The sequence below is a fragment of the Rhinoraja longicauda genome, chromosome 20 (genome assembly GCF_053455715.1).
Source record: "Rhinoraja longicauda isolate Sanriku21f chromosome 20, sRhiLon1.1, whole genome shotgun sequence".
Classification (NCBI taxonomy): Eukaryota; Metazoa; Chordata; class Chondrichthyes; order Rajiformes; family Arhynchobatidae; genus Rhinoraja; species Rhinoraja longicauda.
In genome coordinates this window covers 26,417,806-26,437,063 of record NC_135972.1, presented here as the reverse complement: position 1 = coordinate 26,437,063, position 19,258 = coordinate 26,417,806, and the positions used below count along the sequence as shown (strand labels likewise).

The 19,258-nt window shown below is 37.5% G+C and overlaps 1 protein-coding gene across 1 annotated transcript in view; it reads right to left on the bottom strand.

Moving 5' to 3' along the window:
- Positions 1-19,258, bottom strand: part of LOC144603423 (leucine-rich repeats and immunoglobulin-like domains protein 3) — a 44,796-nt gene that overhangs the window by 7,385 nt on the left and 18,153 nt on the right. The window contains exons 4-16 of the mRNA XM_078416617.1: positions 14,248-14,376; positions 12,571-12,714; positions 12,254-12,397; positions 11,703-11,846; positions 9,737-9,880; positions 7,783-7,863; positions 7,114-7,185; positions 6,140-6,211; positions 5,797-5,960; positions 5,297-5,617; positions 4,555-4,836; positions 3,857-4,306; positions 2,124-2,282 (exon numbers count right to left, since the gene is read on the bottom strand). Of these exons, the coding sequence (XP_078272743.1) occupies positions 2,124-2,282; positions 3,857-4,306; positions 4,555-4,836; positions 5,297-5,617; positions 5,797-5,960; positions 6,140-6,211; positions 7,114-7,185; positions 7,783-7,863; positions 9,737-9,880; positions 11,703-11,846; positions 12,254-12,397; positions 12,571-12,714; positions 14,248-14,376 (2,306 nt within the window). The remainder of the gene's footprint in view (positions 1-2,123; positions 2,283-3,856; positions 4,307-4,554; positions 4,837-5,296; positions 5,618-5,796; positions 5,961-6,139; positions 6,212-7,113; positions 7,186-7,782; positions 7,864-9,736; positions 9,881-11,702; positions 11,847-12,253; positions 12,398-12,570; positions 12,715-14,247; positions 14,377-19,258) is intronic.

The window sequence follows — 19,258 nt, the reverse complement described above, 5'->3', positions numbered from 1 at the left end:
AATGTTGAGAACTTCCAAATCCTTTCAATTTGGAAGTCCTGCCAAGGCAGGCAGAATATACCTAGGTATTGGAATGGAAGAGGACTCTGACATGTTGTCTGCATGCTATGATTTTGCAGGTGTGACGATGCCAGAATGTTACTTGATAAGTCTGTGGGAGAGCTCACAATTAGCCCCCAGATGTTTGAGAAGAGGACTCTGCCTGGTTGATTATGATTGAACTTGGTGCCTGGATCAATGCGAAATAGCCAATTAATTATATTTATTTTTTGTGGGGATAAGATGGCTTTCAATTCATCACACCGCCATCTACAGTGTCCTCCATAATGTTTGGGACAAAGATCCATCATTTATTTGTTTGTCTGTACTCCACAAATTGAGATTTGGAATAGAAAAAAAATCACATGTGGGTAAAGTGCACCTTGTCAGATCTTAATAAAGCCCATTTTACACATTTTGGTTTCACCATGTAGAAATTACAGCAGTGTTTATACATAGTCCCCCCATTTCAGGGCACCATAATGTTTGGGACACAGCAATGTCATGTAAATTAAAGTAGTCATGTTTAGTATTTTGTTGCATATCCTTTGCATGCAATGACCACTTGAAGTTTGCGATTCATGGACATCACCAGTTGCTGGGTGTCTTCTCCGGTGATGCTCTGCTAGGCCTGTATTGCAGCCATCTTTAGCTTATGCTTGTTTTGGGAGCTGGTCCCCTTCAGTTTTCACTTCAGCATATAAAAGGCATGTTCAATTGGGTTCAGATCGGGTGATTGACTTGGCCACTCAAGAATTTACCATTTTTTAGCTTTGAAAAACTCTTTTGTTGCTTTAGCAGTATGTTTGGGATCATTGCCTTGCTGTAGAATGAACTGCCAACCAATAAGTTTTGAGGCATTTGTTTGACCTTGAGCAGATAGGATGTGTCAAAACATTAATTCATTATGCAACTACCATCAGCAGTTGTATCATCAATGAACATAAGTGAGCCAGTACCTTCAGTAGCCACACATGCCCAGGCCATAACACCCCCACCACTGTGTTTCACAGATGAGGTGGTATGCTTTGGATCTTGGGCAGTTCCTTCTCTCCTCCATACTTTGCTCTTGCCATCACTCTGATACAAGTTAATCTTCGTCTCATCTGTCCACAAGATCTTTTTCCAGAACTGCAGTTGCTCTATTAAGTACTTCTTGGCAAATCGTAACCTGGCCATCCTATTTTTGTGGCTGACCAGTGGTTTGCATCTTGCAGTGTAGCCTCTGTATTTCTGTTCATGAAGTCTTCTGCAGACAGTGGCCATTGACAAATTCACACCTGACTCCCAGAGTGTTTCTGATCTGTCGGACAGGTGTTTGGGGATTTTTCTTTATTATAGGGAATCCTCCTGTCATCACCTGTGGAGGAGTTCCTTGGCCTGCCAATCCCTTTGTGATCAGTAAACTCACCAGTGCTCTCTTTCTTCTTAATGATATTCCAAACAGTTGATTTTGGTAAGCCTTAGGTTTGGCTGATGTCTCTAACAGTTCTATTCTTGTTTCTGTTTCATAAGGGCTTTTGACTTTCATTGGCACAACTTTGGTCCTCATGTTGATAAACAGCAATAAAAGTTTCCAAAGGTGATGGAAAGACTGGAAGAAAGACTAGGTGCTGAGAGCTCTCTTATACCTGCATTGAGGAGGCAATTAAACGCACCTGAGCAATTACACACACCTGTGAAGCCATGTGTCCCAAACATTATGGTACCCTGAAATGGGGGGGACTATGTATAAACACAACTGTAATTTCTACATGGTGAAACCAAAATGTATAAAACTGGCCTTTATTAAATTCTGACAATGTGCAGAACCACATGTGATTTTTTCTATTACAAATCTCAAATTGTGGAGTACAGAGGCAAATAAATAATGGGTCTTTGTCCAAAACATTATGGAGGGCACTGTATGTCTTTGAGAGCTTGAAAATTAACATTAATACATAGAATATAATAATTTTGACTAAGTGGTTTAGTTGGCAACCTGGACTGATACGTTTACAGTCTATCAAGAACCAGAGCATGCATGCACGTTTACTTTGAAAATGAAGTAATTTTCATGGGCAATTTTTTTTCCCCAAACTCACCATCGCTTCCTCTGTGTTGAAGCAAATATCCATTCATAGAACCGGTCATAAGCTGATGGTGACTTCCAGCTTCGGATCGCCCATAACCTTCCTGATGATCTGACAGTGTTCCCTGGGATGACAAGTAGCTTGAGATATCTGCAGGCAAGTTCGTTTCATCTGAGAAACACCAAGAATAGCTTTAACATCTGGTCAACTGGTTAATTCATAACTAAAATAGCATATTAAGAAGCACCAACCTTGCTTAATTAACTTTGAAAAACATGCTTAACATTTTAAAATTGACACAAGTCAAAGAAAATATTACGCATTCAAGATTCAGCGTTCACTGCACAATGTCTACATTATGCCGAACCAAACTGGATATGCAAGGTCTCACGGGCATAGTGCTAGCACCTGTCTTAGGTTAGTTAAGCTCGAAGGAGAACTACAGGGACCAAATAAAGCCTTCAGGACTCTAGTCATAAGAGTTGGTGATACTGTTTGGGGGTGGGTGGGTGTTTATTCCACATCGACACAATTGAGCAGGAGTCACAAATCAAAAGTAGGACCAGTTAGACAGTGGCTTTTCACATGGCCTAACAACAGCTATCAAGTGTGAGGAAAAAAATAAAGGATAAAAAAAAACAAAGGATGAGAACTCCAGTGATACATTAGAGTAAAGCAAACTGCAACAGCTGTATGATTTTAATCAAAAATGTTCATAAATATTTCAATTTCAAAACCCCAAAGTAAATATTTCTCAGAGACACAACTGTCTACAGTTGCTCTAACCTTGGGAAAAAAAGATTGGAGGAACTCAATGGGAGAAGTAGTAACTGTGAAGACAGATGTTTTGGGTCATGACATCTTCCAAATCTATCTTTTACAATAATAAAAAGTGTGCTTTAAAGGAACAATTATGCCAAATGGATGAGTATCAATATACCTTTTATCTTAGGAATAAATGCAGAAAAGTTTTCATCTGTTTTTTTAAAATGCTATAGTGGGTCACAAACTGAAAATGAGAATACAGGTGCAAGTGATGAATTAACCACCCTGGGAGCAGTTTTTATGTACGGGGGGGTTCTAACGAAAGGAAACAAAACATTACTGGAAAAAATATACCAGTTCCCTCGATAGTTCAGCAACATAATCCAACAAATAGTTAAGCTATACGTGTCAAAATCTTAGCTTAATCGCCGATCCATGCTGGCTTTAATGATTTCAGTAGGAATAACAAGGGAACACAACCTGTCCTTGGATTCTTAAGAGGGGTAAAGATCAGCTGGGATTCTCATTCTCAACTGTTGACTAGTGGCTCATTAAATATTAATGTCTGAGCTTGAAATTAAGACGCAACTAAATCAGATTGCAATACTTCCTGCAGTTGAACAACATGACAGTACTTAAATGTCAGACCCCTGTAATAAACAATCACTTTGCCTTTTGCAGCCATGTAATCACACAAGCTGAAGGCAGCTTTTACCTACAAAAAAAATGCATTGACTGCTCAGTAATGATTAAATAAGATACAAAAATAATGTATTTATTATCCCCAAGACCAATATTTTAAGTAATACAAAAAAAAATGCTCTATTTTCTAATAGCACAAAATTATATCATGCCTGGACAGGAGGAGGAAGAGCATAAAACCATTTTTTTTAAAAAATTCAAATTAGATATTGAGTGTATTACTTTCTTTTCTATCTCCGTCACTTAAAGCCAAAGAGGTTTCTGTTTAAGTTTCACACCTGTGTTTGTCACGCTGCAGTCCTCACTCTTCCTTCTTGTGTGGTATATAATAACCACCCAAACCAAAGATGTGCCAACCACACAACAGACCACCGCTATGATTACAATTCCAATGGTAGACCATCCATCCTCTTCAAATGGTGTAGCACTTTGTGCAGAGTCACAGTTTGGTGTAGGAAGGACATTAAGGCGAATGTTTCCCCGCTCAGTTCCAAGGGTATTCGACATTTCACACGTGTACTTCCCAGCATCATCCAGGCTGCTGTCCACAATAATCAACAGTTGATTTCCAGCAGCAAAGAAGTGCCTTTCAGTTACTGATAAAGGACTATCGTTCTTTGTCCAGTTCAGTTTTGGAGGTGGATTCCCAGCTGCTATGCACTGTAGAACTGCAGTTTCACCTTTCGCCACCGTTTTATCGACAAGAGGACGCACAAATGAAGGTGTTTCTGGATTGAAAGTAGTTCGAAATTAAGTTTTATATATCTATATATTCATATTTTTACCGTTAAAATTATTAAAAATTCATCAATTACATAATAAGGATTACACAGGATACCAAAAAAAATTATATCCCAAGACCAACATTAAGATAAAACAAAAAATGTTTGCTCTATTTTTAAAATGACACAAAACTATATATTTCTTTAAATTTCTGATCTGCTCAGTCAAATGACAAGCTTCTACATGTACTCACCTAATACAGTTAGCGTTGCATTGGCTGAAATAGCTCCAGCACTATTTTGAGCAGTACAGCTATAAATTCCGATGTCCTCCACTTTGACATCTACAATAAAAAAAACATCATCTTCTGGCATAACATGCATTCTTCTCTCTCGTGCTGCGGGGAAGTCAGTGCCACCATCTTTTTGCCATGCTATCTGTGGTGTAGGATGCCCAATGGCAGCACATTCTAAACGGGCCATTGCTCCTGCTCGAATAGTGAGATCTGTGGGTGACTTTGTAAATGATGGTAACACTGCAAAGGGCAACAAAAGCAAATTATTGAATATATTGTCTTTATGTCTGTTGTACACATTAATTCTCGACATAACCATGACATTTACTTCTTAACTACAAATAGACTTATGAAATGGCAAGCTTTGGAAATATACATTTCATAAGGACAAAGACAGGTAATTACATTTTGAAATGCAGGCAATAGAATTCTCAGAACTGCTATAAATGAATTTCTCAAGAATTCATTCTGAATACCCAGTTCATGGGTACGCTTGGCATTCTTTTATTAATGGTTTTCAACATGTTTAAGTGTCTCTTCTATCCAAGCCATTGGCATATTTATAGATTGCCATCAGATGACTTTAAGTGACTACCATGTTCATCCTTTGCTGGTATATTTAACCTTTTGAATGTCATCCCTAATTAAAAACATCCGAAACAACTAAATCACCAAAATATACTTGCAGCTCAATACATACTATTCACAGTCAGCTTGGCTTTGTTGGAGTAGGATGAACCAAAGTGGTTGGAAATCACGCACTGGTATTTTCCTTCACTGCTGAAATTTACATGTCGAAGACGCAAGATGGTAGTGTATTCCATTACTTCACCACCTTGAGAACGAAGATGTGCATAGTTCTCAATCTCAGCTTCATGAAGCACCTCATTATCTTTCTTCCAGGCAAATGTCATTGGAGAGTCGCTGCTGCTGGCTGCTGAGCAGATGAAGCTCACATTCGAATGCTTTACAGCTGCTTGTGTTGCAGGCTGTTCCATGATCTCAGGTTTGGGAAAGTCATCTGTAAGGAATTATTTTTCAGTAAGTTTAAATCCAGCAAAAAAAAATGTAAGTCAGAAATAATATTGACGGACTTTTTGCAATGGATTAATAAAACACTTTAAAATTATTCGTATTTATCACCTTTATTCAAATGATTGAAAATTTAACTTGGAGTTTAAACAAAAACTCGTAACTCACCGCATACAAAGTCTTCTGGTTTAGTAGCAAATATACTTCTTCCCTTCAGCCACTGCGGATGGGCACAGCTTGCATTAATGAAAGGCTGAAATCCATGATCAATTGCCCACTGGTGCAGCCACTTCAGCTGACAATCACAAAGGAGGCTTGAAGTATTCAAGTACCTGAGAAACAAGTGCGCACAGTTATGCAGTTGGAATAAGATGAAACGTAAAAGAAAATCATATTGCCTGCATCCGAACTAAACAAGCAGGATTGGAGATGTTTATGTTAAGATGCAAGAAAACTCCAAAATAAAGTTAGACACTTCACATGATATAATATCCACAATGATCTCACTTACAATTCATGAAGTTTCTTCATCTGAGAAAAGGTGTTGCTCTGGACAGACATAATCGCATTATTACTCAGATCCCTACAAAAAGAAAAGAGGTACACTAATTAAAAATATCATCCACATGTTTCCACCAACTTTTAAAAAAATAAACATTTGCAGACATTAATTCAATTACTCTTACAACTTTGCCCAATTTGAAATATATTGCATTAAAATTATTAGTTTACTTAAAAGGGCACTGGTCAGGTGACCAGTATTCTATAATTGGCAAATAGATTTACGAGGATGTTGCCATGAGCTGACAGCCTGAGCTAGAGAAAGATTGGGCAGTCTAGGACTTTATTCATTAGGGCACAAAGGGGCTGAAGGGTGACCTTACACAAGCGTATAAAATAAAGATAAAGGGAATAGATAAAGTGAATGTGTAAAGTCATTTTCCCAGGGTAGGGGAATCAAAATCTAGAGGGCTGAGATTTAAGATGAGAGGGGGAAAGTTTAACAGAAACCAAAGGGGCCACTATTTCAGACCATGGCAGATATAAGAAACGAACTGCCAGAAAGTAGTTGAGGCTGTTTAATAACAATATTTAAATGACTTTTGGATAGGTATGTGGAGGGGAAAAGTTTATAGATTATATGGGCCAAACACATGTTAAAGGGACTGTTTTAGCTAAGGCACCTTGGTTAGCATGTTGTTCGACATTTTACGACTATGACAAAGTAAACATTGTGTTATCTAACAGTTCATCCTAAATTTGTGCATATTGAGATCACTTCTCATTCTTCTAAACATTTGACTATAGGCCAAATTTCTCCAGTTCCTCAGAGGCCACACCGCTCCCACATATTCCAGGAATAAATTGCATAAATCTATAAGACAGAGGGACCCAAACTCTATGCAATAGCCCAAACATTGCCCGACCAAAGTCAATTGGCTTTAGTGCTCAACGCCATCTGTGCTAGAATTCCAGAATACTTACAGATGTTCAAGTGCATCCAGACCAGAAAATGCTTTCCTTGTGATCGATCTGATTCGATTTCCCTGTAGTCCCCTGGGGAAAAGGCACTTAGTTTAACAATAAATCTAAAATGTGCATCTTTGAATAAGAGGACTTAGTAGCAGAATCATTTTTTCACATAAAATCTCCCTCTCCATATTCTAACTACATGCTCCTCTCAACAAAGATCAAATCCTTTGCAAAATAATCAAAATAAAGGGGATCGTGTACTAACAATTACAAATGGTCAATTTTGAAACCAAAAACTGCAACACAAACTTGCGAATTATCAAGAAATCCAGCTTTTTTTATTAGTCGGTTTTCTCTAATGTGTCAGATTTAGATATTTTTGTCTTATTGTATTGTTTGAGTATTCAACCCTATTCAATTCCAAAAGCATTGAGTTGCAAGCTGTATCCGGCTGCCCTGATCAAAGCCCTCAAGCACACTTCCTTTCCTCATCCCACAGAGTATTGGATTCTCAATACATTCCACACCAAAAGGCTCACTGAGCTTGAAATAATTCACTTGAAACATTTAAGTCAACTTTTTGATCTAACTTTGTACACAGATTAAGCTCACATGCACAAAACAATGCATCATGAAGACATCTTCAGTGTTTCCACTGGAGTAAAAATGAAGATCACTTACAATTTCCTTAGTTTGCTCAATTGAGAGAAAGCCCCATTCATATCTTCAATAGTCCATGAGATTTCATTATTTTTCAGGTCTCTGTTAAATGTTTTGGGAGGGGGAACAGTTGGCAAGGGGTGAAGAATACAAATAGAGAATAAGCATTACACAAAATACTTTAAAAAAAATTCTATGAAACCTGACAACATCATACAAAAAGAGCAAGGACTCATCTGCTGCAACAGATCTATAGGCCATAATTCATATTGTTAACAAATGTGTGTGAAAAGCCATAAAATAATACATAGATAAATCTCTTGTCTTCAATGTCTTTATCAAGCTTTACATGCAAAGCTAAAAATGTACCAAAGAATTCTGGCAGACCTCAGTTGGTTAAAATTGGTTGTAACATTTCCTCCATCCTGACCCTCAGATACACCTCAGGACTGTGTTTGCAGTATCTTGCTCTGGACACCAATGATAGCATAGCCAAGCACAATGCTAACTCAATCTCTAAGTTCACAACAATACCATTGTTGTCAGCCACGTCTATAACAATGATGAGACGACATACAGAGTAGTGATCGAGAACAGTGTCAGGACAATAACCTGGCCGGTAATGTCAATAATCCTATCCCACCAACAAGGCTTCAGGACGGATGGCTGACAGCTTCGCTCTTTGGCATCCATATCACCAACAACCTAACTTGGTCTGTTCACACTGATGTAGTGATTCAAAAAAGTGCATCAACATATTTACTTTCTTAGACATCTGAAAAGATTCGACATATTCACAAGGATTTTTATGAACTTCTACAGATATGTTATAGAAAGTATTTTGTTCTTGGCTCCCTGAACCTTTGAAGCAATGAACATGGACTAGCCTTTCACATGGTTGTCACTTTCTTCCATTCATTCCATCTTCATGGTATGTTACATCAAGAAAGTAGGAAGTATTATCAAAGATGTCCATCATCCTACTGGGAGAAGATATAGGAGCTTGAAAGCTTGACGATCAGACTTAAGACTAGCTTCTTCTCCACTGCGCTGTTACCCAAGTGATGAACAAATCATCTCCATCACACCCTATTCCTGGAGGTGCTACCACATATTCTTACACTTCACTCTACCTCATTGGTTATTCAGTTTTGGTACAAAAAGATTATTTTGCAGTCCTGCACTATTCTGCTGCTATGCATCCATATTTAACATTACTATATGTATTCTATCTACTGTGAAAGAATAAGGAATTTCATTGCAAATTGGTGTACAGGACAAACTAACCTGATCACTAACCAGAGTATATCCTTCAAATAAAACTGTTTATGGAACTTTCTAATTGTCTGGGAGGCATTTTGAAACTACTTGTGATTTATAACTAGTTGTAAATTTCCAGAATCAAATCTTTATTCAGAAAACAGCCTGATTGCAGTTTCTTATTTACTCTTGTAAAAATCCATCAGGAATTGCAATAGTAATTCCTACCAATGACAGAATTGGTTATCCTATTCTGTAAAGAGGTTTAGCTGATAGGTCCACTCTCTCAGGTAACCTTCATCAGTTTCAGCTCTACAAAGCAGTTCTGAAGATTGCATGGCTTTGAAGCTCTACTGTAACAACTTGTGTATGGTTGAAATACAGTTTACAAATGAACCTGCTTCTAGGTGCTGCTGCATGACAGTTATGCAGCGGCATCCAATTACACAGTTGTAATTTTTAGAAAATTTTAGAAAATTCACTTGCAAGTGCATAGCCAGCATGTTACATGCCTTTAAAACAAATGTAAACAAGGCATTCAGGGGGTATGCATAAAATGCTAACTCATTTGCACTATGCTTATAAACATGAAGCTCATTTCATGATACCGAGGTGCTTCTGAATGAAAGATATACTGACTTTAAAAGTTCAAATACACATTAAGCCATACACTAAAGATAAGAAAACCAAATTTTATATATAAAGATGTACTTACAGACTATGCAAACTGGATAGTCCTCCAAAGGCACCATCAGCAATGTAACTCACTTGGTTATTTCCTATATATAACTGCCCAAGGAGGCTCAAACCAACAAAGGTGGAATCCTCCAGACGTGTTAGGTCATTAAATGAGACATCCCTGTCAATGAGAAACAAAATACATTTGTAATTCCTTTGTTCTGTCTGAATTGCTAAGTTGATACCCATACATAAAAGTAGTCTTATATTTCATTATTCATGGTTCATTAGATTTGTCTAGCGACCAGTTATACTACAAAAACTAGGTATGAACAAGTTTGAACCATGTTCTTGTCCAAAAATCCTTATTCAGCATGGATTTACTTCAGTATATCTAGATTTATAGTGTGGACAGAGATACAGATGATTTATATTTGATGGCCCACAAAAGAGGAGAATGCCCAGACATGCCTAGGGTTGTTTCATACGTATAGTGAGACTTTCCTTCATCATTTTGTCCAATATTCACATAACCTGCAATTATTTATTGACCAGGCTTATGCAAAAGTGACACCATATTGTAGAATTACTTCAGAAGAGAACTTAAAAGACATGTGGATAGGTATACAGATAGGAAAGGTTCAGAGGAATATGGAACAAATGCAAGCAAAAGGGACTAACTCAGGAAAACACATTGATTGCCATGGACAGATTGGGCCAAAGGACCTATTCTATGCCGTATAACCATGTATAACTTGGAGAATATAGCTGATATGTGAATAACTCCCAGCAGTATCTAATTGAACAAATTAAGTAAAATTAATTTAAATCTAGAAGTGTTCAAGCTTAGAATGTCAGCTATACACTAGGGTCTGTTTTGTACTCTAATAGCAGTGAGCTAGAAAACCAATAAACATTTGTTTAAAGCCCGCTGTTAGATTATTCTAAATTGCCCAATGAAAAACCAGAGAGATAAATTCATTCCAGCTCAGAGGAACTGGAGAGATGCTTTTATTTGCTGCATTCATTTAGATGCAGTCACCTTTATTACATTATTGAAGTTTTGTATAGCAGGATCACAAGCTTCAAGTCTAAGTTTTACAAAGTCCTAGAATCCAAATGTTTAAGGTGGCAGGCAGTTCATTTCCAGGCAGTGTGTGGGGAAGTCACCCAGATTATTAAAGTGGGAATACTAGAAGTAAACCAAGTATTATTATGCATGGGTGGGCAAAATGGACCAATGGTCTTTATCTGCCTTGAACTGTGACAATGATCTTTGCACTTTTAAAATTAAATAATCACTGATGACATTTTACAGACATAGAGACGCAGACAAAAGAGAATGGCGGGCGATTGACAATGGCAAGACGCCTGTTTGAAGTGAATGGACCTGAAAATTTATGGGTACCAGGTACACTCTCATTGAGGCCTGGGGTCATTGGCAAGGCACATTTAATGTACATTGGTCTGGTAAATGAGAGCATTAATTGAAATCTTTCTTTGGCAACTGGTTTACGCAAGCAAACGTCTGATTAGGGTTCATGCCCAAACTGAGGTAAAGATTTTTCCTGAGCGCTCCCTCCCCTACTTTGAAAAGCCCCATAAGAGCACATAAAAAAAGATTAACAATGAACAATTAGGAAAATTCTGTTATGCTTAATGCTGCCATCCACATGAGTAAACGCTAAGTATAAATCATTGCACAATTTGTATGTTTTTTAAATCTGGATTCCTAGATGTTTTCCAAATCACAGGATATTGAATTACCAACAAATCTCATTTGAGAACACAGGTCCCAAAAATTTAAAAAACAACTAATCTCACCCACCACAGAACCAACAAGTCATTTGTGGTTTTAAAAAGATATTTTGTATCTCACGTCTTGTAGAAACACTGCTTTGGCCATCTTCATGAAATCTTTATATAAAAGAAACCTCAATTGCAAAGCTAGCATTTTGGCATGATGTCCACAGAGAAACTGGAATGGAATAAAAGGTACTTACAGCTCACTGAGCTTTTGGCAGAACTCCCAGGCATCTGGGTTGATCTTGCTGATGGCATTCTGGCTGAGATTAAGTTGCTGCAACATCAGCAAGCCATACAACCAGCCTTTGGTTACTTCTGTCAAATTGTTGAAATCCAGTTGTCTGAAGAAGAAAAAATTAGGAAGAAGAAGAAAAAATTAGCTTGCATTAGCCCTAAAATGGGGGTTTTATTTGTCTTTTCCCCTGTTTGTCATGCAGTTAAAAAGCAATTTAAACATTGAAGCCATGTGGCTGGATTCTCTGGAATGAGAGTCAACTGCCAAAGCTGCGAGGCCAAAAAGGTAGAAAGCAGCTCATTTTACAAACAAGTTCTTACATATTTAGCTGAACCAAGTACTTCTTTGTTTAAAACAAAACTTTAGTTTAAAACAAAACTATGGTGAAGCCATCTGTATCTTGTGAACCTCCGAGCAAAATCTTTTACAAAATCTACAGGATTTACACATTGGTTATTTTCGGGGTATGTCATTATTTATAAAGAGATATTTAACAATTAAAACAGGACTCACAATATCTCAATGTTGCTCAGTCCCCAGAAAGCGCCATCCATGAGTTTACTAATGCTATTTCTTTGTAATTTAAGAGATTTCAAAGCGCTCAATCCTTGAAATGCAAGGCCATCCACTTTCTTCATTTTGTTGCGACTAAGTTCCCTGCAGCAAAATAAATAAGATGTTCATCTTACAGAACGACTATTTCTACTTCAGCAAAATTGAGAACTGAGGCAGGGTGGGAGGGGGAAGGAGGAAAGAGATCAAGTACTTAAATGAAAAATTACATTTGAAATTCAGTTCCTTTTTGTGATTTTGTTACAAGATGAACTTACAAGTGCTGGAGATGCGGTAGTTTGAACATCTTGGAAGGAATAGATGAAATTTTGTTTCGGTTTAGCTTCAAGACTTGAAGTGTATTCGAAAGATTGTCAAAGCAACCAGGATCCAGAGAAGTTATTTTGTTATTGTTGATGTATCTAAACAACATCACACATTTGGGTTACACAGCTGTCGAACTATACCAAAGACATTCATAACAGTGTTCATTGAATAAATCTCATCTTGTTTCTTACTCCTGCCAATGGCTCACTTTCGCTCTCTTATCCATTTCTAGCCAAGGTAGAGATCAACCAGCCCAGCTTCCTTATGTGCAAGACTATGTCCTGCTTAATGGACAAGCAAGCATACTTAAACTAAATTATATTTTTAATTAAATTACATTAATTTTTACAGAACATTAATATGATTAATATTATAAAAACAACTCAAAGAATTGTTTTATTATATTCTATGCAATAGGAAACAATGCAGAACCCTACAATACAATATATTAACATTTTTGTTCATAATCATGAAACAATATACACTAGGATATTACAAACCAAAACAGAGCTTACTCCAATCAATTTGAATGCAACTTTTTAAAACGTTTTTACAACGATGATTGACCTGCACTGTGGAAACTTTGTATTGCTATATTGTGAAATCATGTAAATACTAGATTCTAATACAGGTTTGTATTAAATCTTGCCCTTCTCACCTTAAATATATGTCCTCTTGTTTTTGATTACCCTCCCAGGGTTAATAACTCTGTGTAGTCTCCCTATCTATTCCCCTTATGATTGTATACACTCTAGGATCACCCCTCAGCCTCCTGCGGCCCAAGGAGGAAAGTCCTAGCTTGGCCAACCTCACTAGATCAGCCCCTCAAAACCTGATCATCTCTGCACTCTTTCTACCTGGTGGAAACCACAGGTCATAGACATTCAGCTAGAATAACACCCTTCCTCTATTAGCCTCTATGGGCAAGCCAGCTCCAAATCATAACGACTAAGTCACCATGGATTCCATGCATCTTAATCCTCTGGATTAGCTTGGTCTGGCTGTCGACGAGAGTCTATGAACATAACATCCAGTCATATCTGGATCAATCACCTTCGTTGCCTCCTCAAAAAACTCAATCAAATTTGTAAGATATGATCTGCCCGGCACAATGCCATGCTGATTGTCCAGTACATAATTGCTTTCACAGTCTGGAAATTTCCAGTGTAACGGAATAGTCATCACGAGTTATAACCTAGTCCTTGTTATCTTGTCTCCAGTCATTCTCAAGACTCACCCAGCTGTACTCAACAGTTACCATCCTGTCTGCAGTGTACTAGAATAGCCTTCCTTAAAATCTGCCCCTGCTGAACTGTTTTCTTGATTTTGTTTTCAATAGCACCCCAGGACATTACATTAAATACATAATAGATAACACAAATTTAAATTATTTGTGATTACTGCTTATTTGTTATTACTACCACTATGTTGGAGCCGTCGGAACAGTAATAATTAAGGCAACTAATTGATTTACAAGCTGTAAAGCCACTCAAGAATAACATTTTACCATTATGAACACAGACACCCCTTATATTTAAAAGATTTTTTGTTTTAAGGACCACCTCCATTCTAAACTCCTGCAGCACAACCATTAGTGCATACATGTCAAATAATCACAATATACTTACAGATTTCGAAGTTGTAGAGCAGGAAATTTTTTCAGTTCAAAAATCAGGTTATTACTGAGATCAAGCGTTTCCATAGATTGAAATGGCATCAGCTGTTCAGATAGTACTCGAGTAATTTTGTTATTAGATCTGGAGAGAAAAAAGCAAATGGAGAGAAACCCTTAGGGAGATAAAACTTTTGAAATAAAGTGAAGAACCATTCTTATCATTGCCTAAAATATCAAAATACATGTTTGTGATCAACGCACAACCTAAATTTTAAGTTAAAAGACTGCAGCAAAATATTTAAATCTAAATTTTAAGTGTAACATGTTAGACTGATTAATAGCACAGAGGAGACAAAATATTTGCAATACAATAATCCCAGTAACAATGCAGGCTCCTAACGCTATGAAGTATGCACTGTTAAAGATGTTTAATAGCTTACTTCCGGGAACATGGAATTGGTCTATAAGCACAATGTTAAAATACAGAATGTCTTACAAAAAACATTACAGCCTTTATAGGTACTGGGAGTTCTGCTGTAACGTGCTTTACCACAACATGAATTGGATATGATGCGAGTGATGAATATGGGAACATTTGCATCATGTGGACTGAATTGCTTACAAGCAGATTTTGATTGGGAATGAGAGAACCACGTAAAATGATATTAGAAATTGACTAGAAGAAAAGTGATGTATAGGATGTAAACAGTATAGAGGAACAAAAAGAAATATATATCCATGTAGCATTTTCATACTAATCAGACACTATTCTCTCTTCAGAGCACAGCTGCTACTTTTAACTACAAGTGGCCACAGAAATTGACAAGCAATTACTTGGAATGACACTCGTGCAACCAAACTCAATTAAACAATGTAACATACAGCCTTTCGTATTTTTTGCTTGCAGTAAGAAAAATAAACATTGGTAATGAAAGGACCTTTATTTTTGAAAATCCTGTGGGAAAATAACTTGTTTATTGCGAGTCAAACTCTCTAGTTTGAGTCAACCCCCTTTCCCCGTTGACACAACTGTCTTCATAACAATTTTATATAACTCAAGACTTCTTGGGAACACAACTACTGAATTTTAGAACTAGCTGTAAATGGTTAATATTTGAAAGTTAGCACATAAACATTTGTGCAAAATTCTGATAAGAAGCCGTTTGAAATGAAAGTAGAAATAGGCAACATTTGTTCCAAAGGTAGACTGCAAGTATTTCTGCATCCATTTTATTTTTACAGCATCTATTTTATATTTACAGACAAGCAATTGGGAGAATACGTGAACCTATATACTAGCGGTAGATGCACGCCATTGAAGAAAGGTCATCAAGCCACTCTAGTCCTTAACTGCTCTGCTATTGCTTTCGTTACTGTGCAATGTACAATCTACATTTCTTCAACAGTCATCCTAGTGTAGCTACTAATTTTTATTTGACAATTTTCAGGGTCTCTTCATCTAATTGAGTGTTGCACATGGGGTGGGGGGGAATGGCATCCGTTATTAGAGATTGTCCACTATAACAAATTAAGTGATTACTGGGTAATAGAGTATCATTGTATAAGTAATAGAAACAAAGAAATACAGATGCTGATTAATACACAAAAGGACACAAAGTGCTGGAATAAATCAACGGGTCAAGCAGCATCTCTGGAGAACATGGAAAGGTGATGTTTGGGTCAAGCCTCCTTCTTCAGACTTTTGGTGGAGGCTTGGAATCCAGGCGAATTATTGGCCTAATGAGAGTTGTAAATCTGTGGAATTCGTTGCCTCAGAAGGCAGTGGAGGCCAATTCTCTGGATGCTTTCAAGAGAGAGTTAGATAGAGCTCTTAATGATAGCGGGGTCATGGGGAGAGGGCAGGAATGGGGTACTGATAAAAGATGATCAGCCATGATCACATTGAATGTCGGTGCTGGCTCGAAGGGCTGAATGGTCTCCTCCTGCACCTATTGTCTCGGCCTGCTGGCGGCCAGGGAAGAGGCAAGGATAGGTGGATTCATTGGTTGAGGCCCACCGGAGTGCAGGTAAGGGTCCGTAGTGTAAACTGTGTGAGCCAGCAGGGGCAGAAAAGTAGCTGTGTGTGTGGGGGGGGGGGGGGGGGGTGGGGTGGTGTGGGCACCAGTTGCCCAGCCTGGTGGTAAAGATCAGTAGGTTCGTCATCACAAGGATTTGATGTATTGCGCTGCTATGTATGTAGCAAGATACTAAATTCATTGCTGTGAAGTTCCCATCTCATTCAAAGAGCCGGTGGTGCAATCAGAGAATACCCCAATACACGCAAAAGGTAGAGCAAGCAAGGAATCAGAAGAAATGCATTGGTATTTTAATGGAATTCTCCGAAATAGAATTAGACGCGGGTTGGTACTGGAATGAAGATATTCAAAGTTGAGCGGTTTTGTTAAGCAAGTCCGGGAAAAGTTCTTTTCACTGGTTATAGTCAATAACCAGAAAGGAAAAAAAAAAAAAGGGTTAAATGTGTACGCTAGTAATAAAAATGTCAATAGATGAAAATGGCCCTCCATCTAAATTTGCTGTCATTTGATGGTACTGTTTGAGAGAAAAACAATTAGTGTCTTTGAAAGTTCCTACTGAGCGACTAACTCTACATTGTATTCTTTAATTCATCAAAATTTTCTAAAAACACAGTTTTGGGATGCATACTTATGAACCTGCACTGAATTTAGAGCGTACCATAAATTTATGGTATGAAAAGTAACAAACATAATAAATTCAGTAAACTATGGGGAATAGTTTGAAAATACTTCCATATTCAGTTCTTCTAGTCCGCAGCAGCTTCATTTCTATGACAATGTATTGTACACTAAATATACAGTGTTCCATTTCAAGATTCTTTTATGCAAATATCCCAAATTCTTTCTTCAAAATGAACACTTTGATGTACTAACTATATTCATTATTACAAGTATCTGATTGTATCACTGCTAACCTATTTAAGTCACAGCTTTTACACTGCATGATATAACAGAATATAATTTGATCCACGATGAAGTTTGCTTTATTGTTGAGCTAGGACGAAGAAAGATGTATTTACTCCAATATTTCGGTCAGCGATTCTTCCACAAATATCAATGTCAGCATTCAGTGGGTCAAGGTGATGAAAGGTTATCGAATGTCAGCGTATTTATTGAATTTAGAAGAGCAGGTCTTCAGATGTGTTTCATGACTTTTAGTGGATGGCAAATAGTCAATAACTATCAAATGGGCAACATTAGAGTTCATAAATACTTGACAATATGCAGTGCATATCAAAACCAAAGTAGTCTCCAGAGCAATGTCTTAAATTTCTCAAGTTTTACAAACTGAAAACAAATTGAGTTATTTTACATCCATCAATAAGAGGAAAAGATGGAGAAATCAGATCCAGAACTGCCACACATACTTAGTTAAGTGAAATAGCAGGGAATAGACATCTTGACATCACTTTCATAAAATGTATGCATTCTGGGTCTGTAAAGTCCATGGACTATCGTGACCAAATTGGACCTAACTGTTACATTTTAGCTGGGTGAAAAAGTTTTTCCTCATCTCAGTCCTAAATGGCCTACCCCTTATTCTTAAACTGTGACCCCTGATTCTGGACTCCCCCAACATCAGGAACATTTTTCTTGCATCTACCGTGTCCAATCCTTTAAGAATTTTATATGTTTCTATAAGGTTCCCTCTCATCCTGCTAAATTCCAGAAAATACAAGCTCAGTCGACCCATTCTATCATCGTACGTCAGTCCCGCCATCCCGGGAATTAACCTGGTGATCCTCCCTCAATAGCAATGATGTCCTTCCTCAAACTAGGAGACCAAAATTGCATACAATACTCCAGGTGTGGTCTCACCAAGGGTCTGTACAACTGCAGTAGGACCTCCTTGCTCCTAAACTCAAATCCTCTTGTAATGAAGAACATGCCATTGGCTTTCTTCACCACCTGCTGTACCTGCATGCATACTTTTGACACGATCATATTGAATGGCTGGCATACCTGCTCTTATTTCCTTGTATCGTGCCTTGTGTTTGCAATATGGTACTTGACAATGTGAGGGTTGTAGAAATGGTCATTAAAGAATCTCTGTTAAACTATAGAAACACATTGTAAACTGAAACCGGTGAAAGCACTTATAATGCAGTCTTTGTGAAGAATAATTAAATCCGAATATCCAGTCTAAATTTGGAAACGAACCCAACAAGTCAAGCTTCAGCCGGCTTGTATGAAATGTCAGCACATTCAAACCGCTTCATGCACAATTTTGCCTCAGGATGCTCAGAATCATAATGGCTTAAGAGTACTTATGAACTGTAAAAGCACAGAATCATGACGAAGGTTGTTACTTCTACTGCATCAGTGTATTAGTCTGGCTGAACATGCACATTTGCAGATCTTCATTTAAAACTGTAATGGGTTCTGCTTTGACATATTCCAGGGGCTTAAAATCTGCCCGCACTGATATCCAAAGGCCACCTATTCACTTTAACTGTGCATTTGCAATCGATATCTTTAAATTGTAATCAAACTTGTCAGAATTGTTAAGCCAACAGCTGAAATGGATAATTTCACTGAATCTTCATAACTTTATTAAATCAACTTTTCATTGGCATTAGAATTTATGCACAAGTGTGTATAGGAATTAGCAGCATTAACCAAGCAGAAAAACTGAAATGTACATGGATTAGTAACATTCCAAATTTAAGTCATTAAATGGTGCCAGGTTAACTCAACAGTGAGGTCGTGTACATGTAACTAATAACCTCAGCACCTCAGGAAAGGCAGGAAGTAACAAGGCTGGGTGGGAAGGGGATTGCTAAAGTGTTGCAGAGAAAAGGCCTAACATGCAGCCAATGGTTTTGCAGACATTTCTTCCTTCCATTTTCACTAGCAACACGTGCCCAATTATTTTCTACGTTTTACTTTAAATTTCAATTTCAAACAATTTACGCACTTTGTCTTAACAGTGAACAGGAGGAAATTTTAATTAATTTGAATATTTTCAGTTCAATTTCACCTACTCTA